Below are 16,005 nucleotides of genomic sequence, written 5' to 3'. Positions count from 1 at the left end.
CCCCACAAAAATCAAATGATTGCTGCTTCTAAAATTGAACATTATATCATCCCCTACTCTGATTTGACACTCCATCATCTTTTTCATTTGATGTGAGGAATAAGAGTTGATAGCACATTTATGTCGTTGCCCAGCTGGCAAATGTTCTATGGCAATGATATGGGAGGGAGTCACTCTTGTCTTTGAGGAAATGGAGTGGCATAATCGTATTTGACCCTGTTGGTTGGAGGTAATGGTTAGAGAAGCTAGCTAGTGGCCGGAAGATTGTCGATTTGATTCCCTGGTCCTGCCGAGTGAATCTGGACAGGGAATGTAAATGAAAGTCTTTTCATTCCCTTAACAATTTCAGTCGAGGTACCCTTACTTTAACACTCACTGTAACCCCCATTTTCACCTGTGGAGTTGCTCAGTGGCCAACAGAATCAGACTAATTGCATTGAGCAGCTCCCAGATGTGAAAGTAAATGTGCAGAATCGCTCCTTCAGGCCTTTCCTGTAAACATGAATGTCTCCTTAATCCACTTCCAGCCAAACAAACATTGAAATTGAAGCTAAGAAACCCTGCTGTAGAAAGCTGCTTTCTCCTACATCCCTCCTAGTTCGCTCGCATCACTGACTCCCATCTCCTCTCCACTTTGCGCAGCGTACAGAGCCTTACCGCTGTCATAGTGTCGCTCAGGATGTACAGCTTCATGGGAGGGGGCCTGTTCTGTGCCATCGTGGGGAACATCCTGCTGGTGGTCTCCACAGCTACAGACTACTGGATGCAGTACCGTCTGTCTGGCAGCTTTGCCCACCAGGGCCTGTGGAGGTACTGCATGTCCGGCAAGTGCTACATGCAGACTGACAGCATCGGTGAGTGGGGAAAAATTCTGCTAGGCAGAGGTGTTACCAAGACAAATTTGCTCGAGTCCCAAGACAGTCTCAAGTCTTCAGGCACAAGTCTCAAGTCAAAAGTCCAAGTCTAAATGTAGAACACCAAGTCAAGTCAGAACAAATCAAGAGTCCAGTATCAATTTAACATCTTAAAGAAAACAAAAAATCTAGGTCTTTTCAATGCAATATGGTTTTAATAGGATAAAAACTTAAGTAAGTGCATCAAGAATTAAATTTCTATAATCAGTTGTAACTTGAATAAATTCAATCATTCCATACAAATTCAGAAAACAGAATTCATTACTTTCAATCTAAAGTTTAATCAAACATAATTTACACAAACACAATATCTTTTGTCAAGACTTTAGAAACCTTTTCAAGTCATCAAAGTACAAGTCAAGTCCCAAGTCACCAGAACCCAAGTCAAGTCTCAAGTATTCTCTTCGTGCATCAAGTCTCAAACAATTAAAATTATGAGTCGAGTCCAAGTCATGTGACTTGAGTCCCCACTTCTGCTGCTAGGACCCCTGAAAACTCCCCTTTGTCTCCCCCTGAATCACACCTATGCTCACCAGGTCTCACCAGGATTGTCATGGCTGTGGACTAATTGGCCAAAATGTTGTGATTATGCGCTCCTATTTGAACCAAATCAGAATCCCTTTATTCTCCATGTATAGTAAGTGTACAGGGGGTTGTTTTGGTGACATTTGTGCAGCGATACATCGACAACTTGCATAGGGACAGAGGTGCATATTGGTACATGGCACATAATACAGGAGAAACAGGACCTCAAATCCAGAGGAGGGTGCAATAGACAGTACACCGTACATGTCACTCTACATAAACACATTCACCATTTTAGCATTGTCCCCCTTCAAGCAGCGTGACATTAAGTTTGATTGCTGCTGCAGAGACTGTGAGAGTCCAGCAGTGTGTTGGAACAACAACGATAAGTTATACTGACTAGAATGAAATAAGTTCTGATATAAGTTCTGGTATCAGTAGAAATATCAGGAGATGGATTCATTTCCAGTGACTCATTACGTTTGGAAAGTAACCGGGTACATTTACTCAAGTACTGTACTTAAGTAAAATTTTGAGGTACTGGTACTTCACTTGAGTATTTCTATTTTGTGAGACTTAATACTTTTACTCCACTACATTTCAGAGGGAAATATTGTACTGTTTACTACACTACATTTATCTGATGGCTGTACTAGTTACTTTGCAGAACAAGGACTTACATGCAAAACATATATAAGCTCATAATAATAATAAATGATGCAGTTAGAGTGTAAAACTCCCCAACAGTATATGGAGTAGTTAGTAGTTAATGCGTCAATAATTTAACACTCTGAAAGGGACAGTACTTTTACTTTTGATAGTTAAGTACATTTTACTGCTAATACTTTTAGACTTTTACTTCAGTGAACCTTTGAATGCAGAACTTTTACTTTTAATGGAGTACTTCAATAAATGATTTGAGTACTTTTTCCACCACTCCTTATATATCACCTTCTTCACATGTTCTCTGCCTCCTGTTGTCTTTCTTCCCAGCCTACTGGAATGCCACTCGTGCTTTCATGATCCTCTCTGCCATGTCATGCTTTGCTGGCATCATCGCAGGAATCCTCTCCTTCGCCCACTTCTCTGCCTTTGAGAGGTTCAACCGCTCATTTGCTGCTGGGATCATGTTCTTTGTCTCAAGTGAGTCCAGTAACCAGACAGTAAACAAATATATGATGTTATTCAATTTTGTTGTCCCTACGTGTCTTCGATATCATTTCTGCTATTTACATATTATGTAAATCTAAGAAAAATTCAGCCAGGCCCGCCATAGAAACTCTTTTATAGCTGTGTTTGCACAGGGTTACTGGTGACTGAACCCTGTTTCAGTTCCGTATTTAGTGGAATTAATTTTAATATGTACTCTCTGTCAGCTCTCTTTGTTCTGCTTGCAATGGCCATTTACACTGGAGTGACGGTGAACTTCTTGGGAAAGCGCTTTGGCGACTGGCGCTTCTCTTGGTCCTACATACTAGGCTGGGTGGCACTACTCATGACCTTCTTTGCAGGTAAGTCAGATATCAGGAACCACTGTAGAGTTATTTACCCATGGAATCAGTGTATTTTCCTATCCTAAGATGTAAAATCTCATTTGAGTTCTTTGAGTTCAATAATAGAACTATAACGGTAAGACAAAGTGAGCCAGACTGCCACTAAATATTTGAAAATGTTTCACATATGGTGGCACTGTCTATTCTTTGAAAATGAGCCATAACATCACCGATACACACCGCTGTCACATGACAACTCTGAAATGTAATTTTCTTCAAATTTTAATGAATTCTGGAAATTGATATAGTTAAGAGTTGGGACGGTTTCATGAGCCTTGGCATCATGAAAAAACACATCACATCACAAACAAAAACAAAAACACATCTGTACAAATTATGACCAGAAAACTCCAAAACTACATATTTTCATTCAAAACTTAATTTTTGTAGAATGGTTTACCTTTACTGTACCTGATCTGTCTGTGTGCTAATTAAGCACCATACCACTTTGCAGTTCACTCATGTTTTGTTTTGCAGGTATATTCTACATGTGTGCCTACAGAATGCATGAGTGCAGAAGAGTGGCTGGCCCACGCTAAAGTAAAGAGGAAACAATATGTCAAGGCTGCAGATCGGGGTGCGTTTGCTCCAGCAATTCCACAGCAGTGGGGGAAATCACATCCTCAACAAGATATCAATTCCCATGCACAAGCAAACTAATGAATGGAAACAGATGGAAAATGGCTAACTGTAAAGTAATAAAAAGTTTGAATTTTGCCTCTGCACTTGGCTTGTCTTGTGATATTGTCATAAAATGCTCTAGAACTGTAGGTGGGTTGGGGTGGAAAGCAGCATTACGCTTTTGAGCACAGTTATCACCCTTGACAAGAGATATTTGATTAGCTAGTAGCCATCACAACCTAGAAGTGAGTATTATTGTAAAAAGTGTTAAATCTGGCCAAGGACCAAGGTTACAACAATCTGTTAAAACAGTCTGTGCAGTATTACATAATGTTTGATATAATTTTCACAATATACAATGAAAATGTATTGAAGCTTTGGATATGTACCTATAGGCTACTAATGAAAGCTACAAGTCACTCATTCACCTTATGAATTAAATTTAGACATCCTGGAGAGTATGTCCTACTCTTGGCTACTGCTGTTTGTGCCATGTCTTTGTAATGTCAGCGCTTGCAGTCCAAGCATCTTGAAAATTGACTTTTTACTAGTCATGCGGAAGGTGGAGGAGGAGAAGTAGAAAATGATGGGGTCAATGCAGGTGTTGAAGGTGCTGAGCAGCAGGGTGTAGTACCTCCACGGCAGGCTGGCACCGTGGAAGTAGCCCAGCAAATGAGAGACGTTATACGGTATCACGCAAAACAGGAACACAGCTAGAGTCCCCAAGGCCATGCCGATGGCCTTCCGCTTCTGCATCTGAGATATCCTGGGGCGGGTGTAGAGGATGGAGATGCAGCGCAGGTAGCAGAAAATGCAAACTAGAAGAGGTATGAGACAGAGGACTACGAAAAACTCCAGACGCACCGGGAGGAGGATCTCCAACTGCTCTTGTGTGAAGTTCTCATAGCACACAGTGGTGTTGCTGGAGAGGGAAGGGTGGTGCTGGGTGATGAAAACAATGCTGCAATGCGCTGCAGAGATCAGCCAGATGACAGCACTGGCCACTATAGCGTATACAGGCCTGTGCAGCAGATGGTAGGTGATGGGGAAAGCTACCCCTATATAACGCACCACGCTAACTGCCATCAGTAGCAAGGAGCTGGTGTAGATGGTAGAGAAGAAGATGAAGGAGCTGATGGAGCACAGGACGTTGGGCAGGTCCCACTGCATGCGAGACGCAGCCTCGTGCATCTTGAGAGGAAGGATGATCAAGAAGAGAAGGTCTGAGACGGTCAGATTGAGCAGCAGGATGTCTGTCGGACCCGGCTTGATGTGGATCTTGGTGCTGAAGGCGTAGAGTGCCAGGATGTTGGCAGGTAGGCCGATCAGGAAGGTAACGATGTAGACTGAAAGAATTACCTCACTACTCACCACTCTGTCCATCACTAAACCAAAGGAAGCAAAGAATAAACAGTGAGAATGACATGCAGAGACACAATTTAGAATGCTCAAAATTTGGAAAGTAACATTGTGGGGTAGCATGTTCAGAGTTCAAAAATATCCTTTTTTCCTGTTTTGGGGGCATAATTGTTGATTATATTTCAAATATTTTAAATGGCCATCCTCAGAGACAGTTGGTAGCTACATTAGGTACCAAACAGTTGACAAACACTGAACTTGATTTGACATTATTTCCCTTTTTGATAACAATGGGACAGTGGTTTTTTTACTTGAGAATAGTCCATGGTCCCTCCAGGTGAAGTCTGTATACGTGATTTGGTAATCGCTATTTGCTATACAAATCAGCAACATTTAACTGCCACTAACACAAAATGAACAGGGGTCATAGGGTCATATGAAACATGTTTCAACATTCATAGCCAAATCATCTTAAACCAAATTAAATCATCATCAATGCCTTAGGTTTTTAGCGAAATAATCATAATTTTGTAACTTAATTCTGTATCTTACATTCATTTAGTATCAGCAGTGGCTCAATTTTGCTGCTTTTCATGACTGACCAGAGAAGAAAACCATATATTGCAGTTTCACCTGAGCCACAGTACTACTCTCAAGCAAAAATAACATGGCATGGGAAAAAAAAAGAAAAAAAAAAGTAAACAAACATAGGAATGATCCTTTAAACAAACAACATTCCAGTTGTAGAATTTCAACAGCAAAAAAATAAAAATAAAAAAGTTATGTCAATTTTAATATGTGTAAGATAAACATATATTTACTTACCTGGCAGTAGATTTTCAAAAATCTCGAGGTTTAACAGAAATCAACTGAAGCTCCACGCTGTCTGTGTGCCTTTGATCAAACACAGCCAGTTTATAACTTTTCAGTACGAGCTGTAAATGTGAGACTGCACCTAAGTCAAATTCGAGCACAGTGATCCACTCATTTTATACTGAGCATACAGTTGGTTAATATTAACTATAATGCAAAACTCTAGCTCATGCTGCCTCTGATATTGCTCGTGTTCATCATTAACAAAGGATCCTCCCACTGGATCTCTGCTGGCATTATTTATCAAACTCTCAACATGATAATTAGGTTTTGATTGCATAAGGCCATGAGTTTGCATTATTCAAAGTTACGCCTACACCGCAAGCTCACAGAAAAAGTCATTGCAAACACACAAATTATTTTTCCGCATAGTCATCTAGTTTGTGACATCCTTCTGAGTTCCTTTTCAATGTGGCATCACTGCTAAAAAAACAATGTGAGATGTTTTGAAACATAACAAAAGGTGTAGATTGAACAACTTAACTTGGGATAGAAAACAACTACACATAGTCTGCATAGGCGTTACTATCCATATATACTTTTAATTCAGATTCAAAAATCATGTCAGTATGAATATTACATGCAAGTTTGAATATCTCTACAACTATACACTCAAGTCTGAAAAAGAGCAAGTGAAAATGAAACTGTACATTACATAATTAATGCAGCAATCCATTTGCTTTAAGCCATTGCATACCATACATGGTGACTAAGACTCTAATGAGCATGCAGCTTCAGAGCAGCGGATGATGTCCTCTGCTACATCAGGAGTTTAGATAGACGTCATCCATGTTACTTTGCATACCCTACGGGGAATCAAAGGTATAGTTTAAATATTTCTAAATGTTTTCAATCCTTACAAAGCAAATTTGATCTTGGAAATATGTATGCCACGGTTACAATACCACGCCAAAATTGTTTTTATACATTTTCACATGGCAATGCCAATGTATTTCATGCTTAAAATAAGTGCTAGCATAGGTACAGTGCGATAAAAATGTACAGTATTTTGTACATGGAACAAAATAAATAAATAGATATAGAAATAGATAAATAAAAGTCAGGACATTGTAGATTTTCTGCAGAACAGGGAACTGAAGTTCATTCATGTGCACCAAGATCAGACAGGCACATTTTTATGGACGGAGAGGATGGGCTTCTTCTTCAGTTGTAGTTATTTTTTATAAATAAAGGTTAGTAGTATGTAAACAGTTGGGAAAAGATCTTTTGATCAACGTTGTGAGCAAATCCAAGTATAGGATTATAAATGAGGCGCCTCACTTAGTAGCAGATATTTCAAATAATATTGAAAAGATGTGATCATATTCTTTTCACTGATTTACGGATGCACACAGATGGTACAGAGAACAACCACTGCCTGTTAAGTGAATCAAGGTTTTCAGTCTGAGTATGATTTAATACTGCCCTCATTTTTTAAAGATCTTTTTTTTTTTTGGCATTTTTGTTTTATTAGATAGATTACAGGACATTGCAGGGACATGATATGCACTTTAACCAACTGAGCTAACAGGACCATACTGCCCTAATTTGTTGAACCACACATTTACTCCAATACTGTCAGTACCTGTGTTTGCTGCTGCATTTGGACCACTCTGCTGGGGATGGTTAGATGATTCTGGTACTGAAGAGTTGCGGCCGGTCCAGGTCTCCTCTCCACAATAGAAACTTCATACACTAAAGAGTTTCTGTCCTCCTCAGCCCCCATCAAGGGTCTGGTCTCAGGCCTGCGTGGTCTTGCTTCTGCACCTTCGTCTTCTTGTAATCTCATAGGGGAAGAGAGTGGAAAATTTACAAAAAGCCACTTAGATGCCCTGAATATTTATACTGCAAATGGCCCAGATATTTGAGTTTAAAGTCACATTGAAACCACATTTTGAGAGCATCTTGCTTCTTTAATGTGATGTATTTCCTTTTCAAACAGGATATTGGGGCGGGGCATAACGCAGAGAGGGATCATTCCAAAAGTGTGAACCAATGGGATATCAGTTAGGAGGAGAGGAGGCAGTTTTATCTGAAGGGAGGAGTGGAGGGGCGGGACTGTTCAAAAATCTGTGATGGTTTTATTGGTTGGAATTTTTATGTCAAAGATTTTCTGTTTTCCAGGAAGTAAAAGTCCTTAAATAAAAAATACAAGAATATGTATATGTACTGTATTTTTTTTCTTTTTTGTCGTAAATTGTCAAACTGGTGTATGGTATGATACTTTTCATTTCAGTGTGACTTGAAGAATATCCATTTCTTTACCTTTGAGGGCTGTCATATGTTTGATGTTGTTGGACATCTTCTGATATATTTTGTGCTCTTAGAAAATAAAGATGCTTACATGTCCTTTACTTTTTTATAGATCCAAATAAATCAATCTCCTCACTCCATACCGGGCATCATATCAACACATGAACCCAGGTAATCGTGTTGAGATCGACATTTTCTTTACCTTTGGGGACTCTCGTATCTGTGCTCTTGTTGGAAGCTGCCTGATAAATTTTGCAGCCTAAAAAAACATTTCAAACTGTCTCATTTTGAATTCAATCAATCATCAATTACTGTATCAAAAACAGAAAACTACTTGTACAGTTACAATACCTGAAGGCGATATCAATGTTGGGTCTTAGCTGTGATCTGTGGGCAATTTAAAGAGAAGATTAAGATTAAGAAGCCCAACACGGTCATGATGCTCGATGAGGAAAGACGTCTACCAACCTGTAGCTGAGATATCTTCTGTAAATGAAAACCACACATCCTGACAGCAAAACACTTCCAAATGCCATTACAGCCAACATCCATGGGAGAACTGTAGAGGGAACATCTAAAAATGTTTGGTTGGCTCTGTTTGAATTATGATGTCTGAAAATTAAATAAATAAATATAAATAAAAACACAGTGTGCTTACATGTGTTTGACCTGCTGTGTACGGACAGCTGTTTGGTGTCTCTGCCCAGCGAGTTTATGGCTGTACAAGACACATTAACATGTCCCCGGGCAGGGCCATTTATCTCCACAGAGACTATATTTTCCTTATTTGTTGAGACAGAGGTGAAGGAGGACGGCTGAGTGTCATTTCCGTCGATGGTCCAGTATATAGAGGCATGAGGCGAGGCTTCTGCCTGACACACACACCTCAGAGCTACACCTGTCAGCTGGCAGGCGGAGGCAGACAGCATTACTGGGGCGTCTAGAAAGTGATATGACGACAATGTTGCGATATAAAATGTAATCCATACCCTTTCCCATACTTCCCACCAAAGTCTCTGACCTCTCGGGCTTACGGAAACCTTTTCAAAACCCATTAGACAATGTGAAAAATGCATTGCCATCAAGCTTAAACACGTATTTCCTGAAATGTTGACATTTTGGAGATACGGTCGTTTCACCTGACAGCAAAGATATGTTTATGTAACTCCGTAATTGTTTGTAACCCCTTTTTCTTAAAAATATTTATTGTTTTTAGTATTTTTATTGTTTTTATTCCTTATTTTACATTCTATTTTTGGGCTTAAATTCTATTTTTCCCCCACTGTGTCCTATTACTTCTGCTGTTGCAATGATCCAATTCCTCCAAGAGAATCAATCAAGTTTCATCTTATCTTTTCGTAACATTATGGTTTTGAGAAAAATGGGCCTACTTCACTATCGCGTGAGTATGAATAGTTTCAAATAGTCTGTTCCTGGGCAGCCAAGAATATAGTTGTACCGCTTACAAGATCAGTTCAATCCAAACAGTTGTGATAAGTGAGATTATGGGGTGAAGTTAGCCTAAAGGTTAGAGAAACAGGAGGTTAGTGGAAGGTTGCAAGTTCCTAGACTGTCTCATCTGGGTGAGTGAGTAACACTCTGCCCTCCTTCAAAAACCAACAGATGTGCCTTTAAGGAAAAATCCACCCTTGGAAACTCTCACAGTTATATATCATCAATCTGTGATATTAAATGCATTCCAGGAGTTATTTTGTGATGAAGAGCTGTACTTTACTTTTTCTGTGTACCCACTTTCCCTCAACCTGCCTTGTCTACTTTAACTTCAGTTAGTGATTCCCTACATTTCCCAGAATGCCTTTCGACAACCCCCAGAGAACGAGTGTGAACTTATTGCATCCAGCCGTTGATTTTATTTGTAGGAAGAACAAAGAGTCGCATCCTTTACTCAAAACACATATGGCTGCATTGCATTCTGGTCTACCGAGGCTACTGTCGGTGGAGAAATTGGCATCTCTCTCCTCTTCTAAGATGGATTTCTCCCTGCTTGATTGCTGAACGTCTAAAAAAAGAAGCTCTTGCTCTTTGATTCTGAGGGACTGACACCAGAACCTGACGTTTACCGTTGATGTTTTAGATTACATAACATTTTTTCTGTTATTAAACTTTATTGTGGCTGCACTTGAAATATCTCAATGTAATGTCACATCATCTGTTTGGCCAGTTATCCGCGGGTATAAGAAAAATACATCACCACACAACAAAATGGGCCCAGAAATGCAAGGTAAATCACCAATAGCTGTTTTTTAACTGTGTTTTTAGGTGGATTTTTCCTTTAATTAAGGCACTCAGCCCTGAATTGCTCCAGTGGAGCTGCTCATCAGCCGACAAAAGAAAACTGTGGTTGTACTGAGCAGCTCCCTAGTGTGGATGTGTAGCAGGGTGATGCTTAAAAAGAGCATGTTTGCCCAGGAAACATTCTAGATTCTACATTCCAGGATAAATAAAGTCTAGTCAGGGTAGGAGTAGATTTAAAATGTGAGATATTTACACTGAACATCCAGATACAACCAGTCTGACCGCCCCGCTCCCATGGAATTGTGAGCGATGCAGGAGAGGGAAATATCTCGCACAATGTTGCTGAAGGACATTTTGCCCTGAGTTGAATTTGTTTGGTTGCTTTGACCCATCTGTCCTCTGAGCCATGAGTACATGTACGGTGGTGGGTTACAATTAGCGACACACTCCACGGTGACGCTGTGACCCTCGATTACTGGCTCCTTCTCCACCCTCAGGGTCACAGTTACAGGTTTATCTGTGGATGTGGGAGATCATGCTCATAACGTACACAGTTAGAATAGTAACAGTTTAACATACAGCCCTCTGGACATGCTTGATAATTAAATGTATCTCTATTTGCCGCTGTATACTGAACAGCCAAATCATGCCACTTACACAAGACGTTGAATGTGGTTTGTTTACTTTCTGTGGTGAAGGTACTGAATTGAGCGGTACATTTCACTTCGTTTTTATGCAATTTATATGTTGCCGGTCCTCGCAGGTTCTCGGTGTAGAGCCACTGCCCCTTTACTTCCTCGTTAAAAATCATTACTCTAGAGTTTTCAAGAAAGGGACTTATGTTCCAGTGAAGGGACGGAGGTGAGGAGGGGCAGGAGTGGCTTATGCTGCAGTTGACCTGGAAAATCTCCCCATCCACCATTTCCTCTTGGATGGAAACGATAGGAGCTTTTCTCCCTGGAGGTTAGAACAAAACTATTATCGAAATAATAATCATATAACCATAATTATTTAATTATTTGATCATCGATCATCATTAATACCCAGCAAACATTTGATGGATGGAGGGATAGGAGGTGGCCAAGTTCAACATCAACCCAAACAACCACAACATTTTCACATGATATTTTGGTACAGTAAACATTCATATTAAAACAGCTTTGAAAACTATTTTCAACTGATATCAGGAAGACATTAAGGTTGAAATTTCACAAAACGATGCAGGTAGCAGCTATAGACAAGTACAGACTTCATCTAAATCTCTTTTCGGTGCTGTATTTACCCAGGTGCAGGCCGTTGTCTCAACATCTTTTCAAGATCAAAATGTTTGCTGAGTAATTTGTGGCTAAAGTATGTGTAGGAGAAAGCACACGCTCAAAGATGTAACGTTTTTGAGCAAGGTAACAGTAAACATGTCGTCCCCCACGAATGATGCAGTCCCCTTTGGACCAATCAGTAACAAGTCAACAGCAAACGTTGTAGCGCCCCCCTCTTGGGCCAATCAGTAAAATTAAAAAAAATGCTGCAGTGGAGCAACGACACGCATCATTCCCTGAAGTTTATGAAATCAAAATCTGATCAGCGATGTCCGACATATTGTGCGTGACGGACGGATGGACGGACGGGGCGAGGGTCAATCCATAGTCTTCCCCTTCCCCAGTTTTATCATGGGGGACAATCATCAATTTAGTATCTCTTCAGAGCCAACACAGCACCCAAACACACCCCTGAAGACCTAGTCGAAACGTTGGGAGCTGTGTTGGCTCTGAAGAGATACTAAAATGATTGTCTAATTCAAAAAAGTTACATCTTTGAGCGTGTGCTTTCCCTATTTTTCTTGGCTGTATCATAAAGTTACTAATTTTGCATATAAATATAGACAAATTCCTACTACGAAATACTTACCAACAACGCGAATGGTTACAATTTGCTGGTGGAATTTTTGTGATGGTTTTTCATCTGGGTTGATCCACACGTAAACTTGAAGGTTGTTGTCAGCTCCTCTCACACGGTTAATCCTCAGGGTGCAGTTTCCCTCCGCAGCGTTACCCAGTACTGAGGTGCGTCCTCTGAACTGGCCTTCCACAGTATGAGGGCTAAGTCCATCATAGACCTTGGGATAATATAGACTGTCGTACTGGTACCAGATGACCCGACGATGGCGCTGTGTGTGGCAGGGAACCTCAACACAGCTCCCCTCCAACGCAGTGACCACTGTGGGCACTTTAATTATCCAGCTGCTTACCTGCTGCTGCACAACCAAGATACCTTTGGGTGGGGGGGGGGGGGGCAGAAGGTATAGCAGACATTATTAGTCGTGCTGGCTCTCTCTTTAGCCGTACTATTTCTGGAGATGAATGAGAATGCAAGACACCTGATACACGATTAGCACAGAGATGCGTCAGTGTTGACCACAAAGCTGAATTTGTTGCAGCAGCATCACACTGACATATCTAAAGTGTCTCACACTTTTCTGATGGTGTGTCTGATTTTCTGTCTGTTTTCTGTTTGTGTTGTAATCACTATAGCGACAGCTGCTTGTCGTACGCTTGCACAACAGTGTTAGCTATGAGATTAAAATGCAGATTATAATGCATGTAGAATTTACCAACTAGGATTACTCAGACTTCCTGAGAGATTGTCTCTCTGACAGATAGCTCTGTCTGGTACACATGCTAACGCTTTAACATTCAGTATGCAATTAGCATTATCCTGAAAGTGAGAAAATGAGAACTTTGGTTAGTTCATTTTAATGACGCATCTAAACCTGCTTGTTGGGGATTGGTAAAATAGACATAAAATTCAAGAAAATCGCTCTTCCCTCGAGAATTAGAGCTTAACTTGTTTTGTTGTCACAGAAAGCGAGTTAGCCAGACAGCTAAAGCTGATTCGTAATGATGAAGATTGAGATTTATGAATTTTGAGTTATGAATCTACAGGCCATAGAATAAAAACCAACACCAATTTTGGATTACTAAATAGTTTCTTAATATTTTGGATAAGGCTAAACGCCTAGGAGTCGTGGATATTAACTAGGAGTCCTAGTTATTTTAATGATGTTATAACCCATACATACAGACAGATAAAACATATTTTACCAGCAAAGACTCTTAGCAGTCCAAGCAGATGAGGAGTCTCCATGAAGAAAATCGGTAATAGTCAGACAGCAGCACCTTCTTCTGTCCAACCTTTTAATTTCTGAAACATAGTAACCATGGCGATGTTTGTTGTTATAATAAGTATAACAATACAACCAAGCTACAGTTGGATTATGATGGTTTTGGTTTTACATCATTTCTGCACATACTGTACTGTTTTCCATGGTGGCACAGGATGCAGTTTTCAAAATATGTTACTGGTGATTTGTGACCTTGATTAACTTGGTAAATACTGACACAATGAAACAAGGCATAGTTCCTGAAAGTACATCTTACATTTCAACAGAGCTGATGTTGTGCTGCATGGAGAGACATGTTCCTCCTGATTTTTACAGTTCTCTTTAAATATTATACCTTGATATTATTTCACAAAATTGCCAAACCTCTCACATAAAGCTCATGTTCTCACACCCAATGTCATAAGCTAAGTATGTAGTTCACTCTACATCAGAAAAAAATAGTTGAATGAGATCCAGCTACAGTGAAGGCTGCCAGTGTATCATGATTTTGAATCTCATGATCTGTCAATTGGAAGCAAGATGGAAGAGATATCAAATCCAAATAATTCTTTGAACAATTTCTTCCAAATGATACAATATTATTCTGAGCTATAAGAATAAATCTCATTTCATGCATTATTGTTTGTTTTTTTACAACCTTTTTGGATTTTTTTCCCCCAAAGGATGCCAGCCAGTCTGGACGGCATACTGACACAAAAACACTTTGGCAAGCCATATTTATGTCATGAGGATGTGGAAGTCCCCCCCCCTGGAGTTCCCTGTTTTAAATGAGGTGACTGTCATCAAATATTAACTTCAGCATGTTTTAGGATAAGGTAAAAGGAAGTTGATCTTTTTCTTGCCATACAAAAACACTGAATACAAAATGGCATGTACATGTACAAACTTAATGTACATGTACAAACAATGTAATATTATATTAGTTTCTTTAATGATATATTCTGTATGGATGTGTCCTCAAAGGATAGCAGGTAATCCACACCATATACAGTATCAACAAGTTTAACAAATAAAATGTATGTACAATTATGAAATCAGCAAGCAAAAATGTACATTTTTCAAGCGGGATTAATTTTAAAACCTCAAAACCCTCAAAGACATGTCGGGCCTATAAAAGTACAAAAAGACAGATTTTCTAATGATGCAAGCCCTTTCACTGGAGAGTCGTGTGTTTTGGGAATTTCAGAGGTATTTTTTCAATCCATATTTTTCCTTGATGAGTGATACGGACAAGATAGCTTACCTTGCCAGAGGAGCTGCTGAATGAATGTGCCTGTGATGGCCCACTGATCTGTTATAGTGCGAACCCCCCCCCCCCCCCCCCCCACCCCACCCCACCCCACCCCAACCCCACCCCCTGCTCCCCTCTGTTCTTTTCAGTCTCAAACAGGAAACTTGCTGAGCTGATATAAATCAGCCATCCTGAACCACAGAGAAAGTCTGAAAACGTGGCTCTGTAGCCTGTTTGTCCTTATTCGTGCTTAGTCATACAAGACATGCAAAAAAAATAAAAAATAAAAACATCTATCTATCTATCTATCTATCTATCTATCTATCTATCTATCTATCTATCTATCTATCTATCTATCTATCTATCTTTCTCTTTCTTCTAAGTACAATAGATTATTCCATGCCAATATACAGCCAATATAGTTCAAATTAAACCTGCAATAAGCGATATCAGACCTTATAACCAATCTTGAAACTAACAAGTGCTATTTGGAGATTTCATTGAGACATAATGATGAAACAATATCCACACAGCAGCCAGCTGTGTTGCTGTTTTCACCTCTTTTCTAAAGCTTGTTGTCAAATTCCGCACCGGAAAGAAGCTCCTCCCATTCCATTCATTAGCTTTTTATTTTTTAGCCTCGCGACAGCAGGGGCTCTAAGGATCGGTCGGCCAGTCGCTCTGTTCACCAATTTGTGGGTCACGTGGGTGCCTCAGGGAGTTAGACTGCAGACTCTCAATCGGGAGATCCGAGTTCGATTCCTGGCAGGAACGAACATTCAATGTCACAGGCTGTTAGACTCTTAGTCTTGTTTAAAACTAGCTTGTCTCCTCCCTTGCAGTTTAAAAGCAGCCCTCACCCTCTCCTCCTCCTATTCCTTCAGTGGCAGAAAGAGCTGTCAAAGAGAGACTGGTAACCGGCTTTGCTGTGCTTTAGTTACAAATGTGCTGCGGTTTGTGTCACCTTCTAGTGGTCAGAAAATCGCTCATTGCAGCTTTAAAAATGTACATAAACAACAAGGAAGTTGAAATCAATACACCATGCCGCCAAATAAATGGAAAACAGCAGAGGCGTCCTATAATTTATACATGAGCAAAACGAGTAACAGAAAAAATGTGAATATATTTGACATTATTGCGCATTCACACAGAACATGCAAATTAACTATAAATTATTTTTTAATTCATCATAGAAGTTGCAATTTTGCATTGCTTAAGTTACAGTTATTCATAGTGGATACA

General features: G+C 39.9%; 3 protein-coding genes across 4 annotated transcripts; 1 reads left to right on the top strand and 2 right to left on the bottom strand.

The window, feature by feature from the left end:
- Window positions 1–679: 679 nt before the first annotated feature.
- lim2.5 (lens intrinsic membrane protein 2.5) lies at window positions 680–3,579 on the top strand. Of its 2 annotated transcripts, XM_071926625.2 has the most exons (5): window positions 680–961; window positions 1,677–1,692; window positions 2,433–2,582; window positions 2,816–2,950; window positions 3,470–3,579. In XM_071926625.2, the coding sequence occupies exons 1-5, from the start codon at window positions 680–682 to the stop codon at window positions 3,529–3,531; spliced, it is 645 nt and encodes a 214-aa protein (XP_071782726.1). In that variant the 3' UTR covers window positions 3,532–3,579. The 2 variants fall into 2 exon arrangements, with proteins under 2 accessions (XP_071782726.1, XP_071782727.1); XM_071926626.2 differs by lacking the exon at window positions 1,677–1,692 and having other exon boundaries at window positions 680–854.
- A 332-nt stretch (window positions 3,580–3,911) lies between these two features.
- On the bottom strand, window positions 3,912–6,187 carry LOC139932748 (free fatty acid receptor 2-like). The gene is made up of 2 exons (XM_071926624.2): window positions 6,165–6,187; window positions 3,912–4,976 (listed from the first exon to the last, which is right to left on the bottom strand). Exons 1-2 carry the CDS (start codon window positions 6,185–6,187, stop codon window positions 4,079–4,081), a joined length of 921 nt encoding a protein of 306 aa, XP_071782725.2. The 3' UTR covers window positions 3,912–4,078.
- A 2,109-nt stretch (window positions 6,188–8,296) lies between these two features.
- LOC144541913 (sialic acid-binding Ig-like lectin 5) lies at window positions 8,297–13,676 on the bottom strand. Its single transcript, XM_078287025.1, has 8 exons — window positions 13,667–13,676; window positions 12,260–12,622; window positions 11,192–11,311; window positions 10,608–10,871; window positions 8,757–9,038; window positions 8,567–8,672; window positions 8,450–8,485; window positions 8,297–8,357 (listed from the first exon to the last, which is right to left on the bottom strand). The coding sequence occupies exons 1-8, from the start codon at window positions 13,674–13,676 to the stop codon at window positions 8,297–8,299; spliced, it is 1,242 nt and encodes a 413-aa protein (XP_078143151.1).
- Between the last annotated feature and the right edge of the window lie 2,329 nt (window positions 13,677–16,005).

Source organism: Centroberyx gerrardi, chromosome 12, assembly GCF_048128805.1.
Source record: "Centroberyx gerrardi isolate f3 chromosome 12, fCenGer3.hap1.cur.20231027, whole genome shotgun sequence".
In the NCBI taxonomy this organism is placed as follows: Eukaryota; Metazoa; Chordata; class Actinopteri; order Beryciformes; family Berycidae; genus Centroberyx; species Centroberyx gerrardi.
The sequence above is the reverse complement of the archived record's forward strand: the minus strand, read 5'-3'. Positions and strand labels throughout refer to the sequence as shown.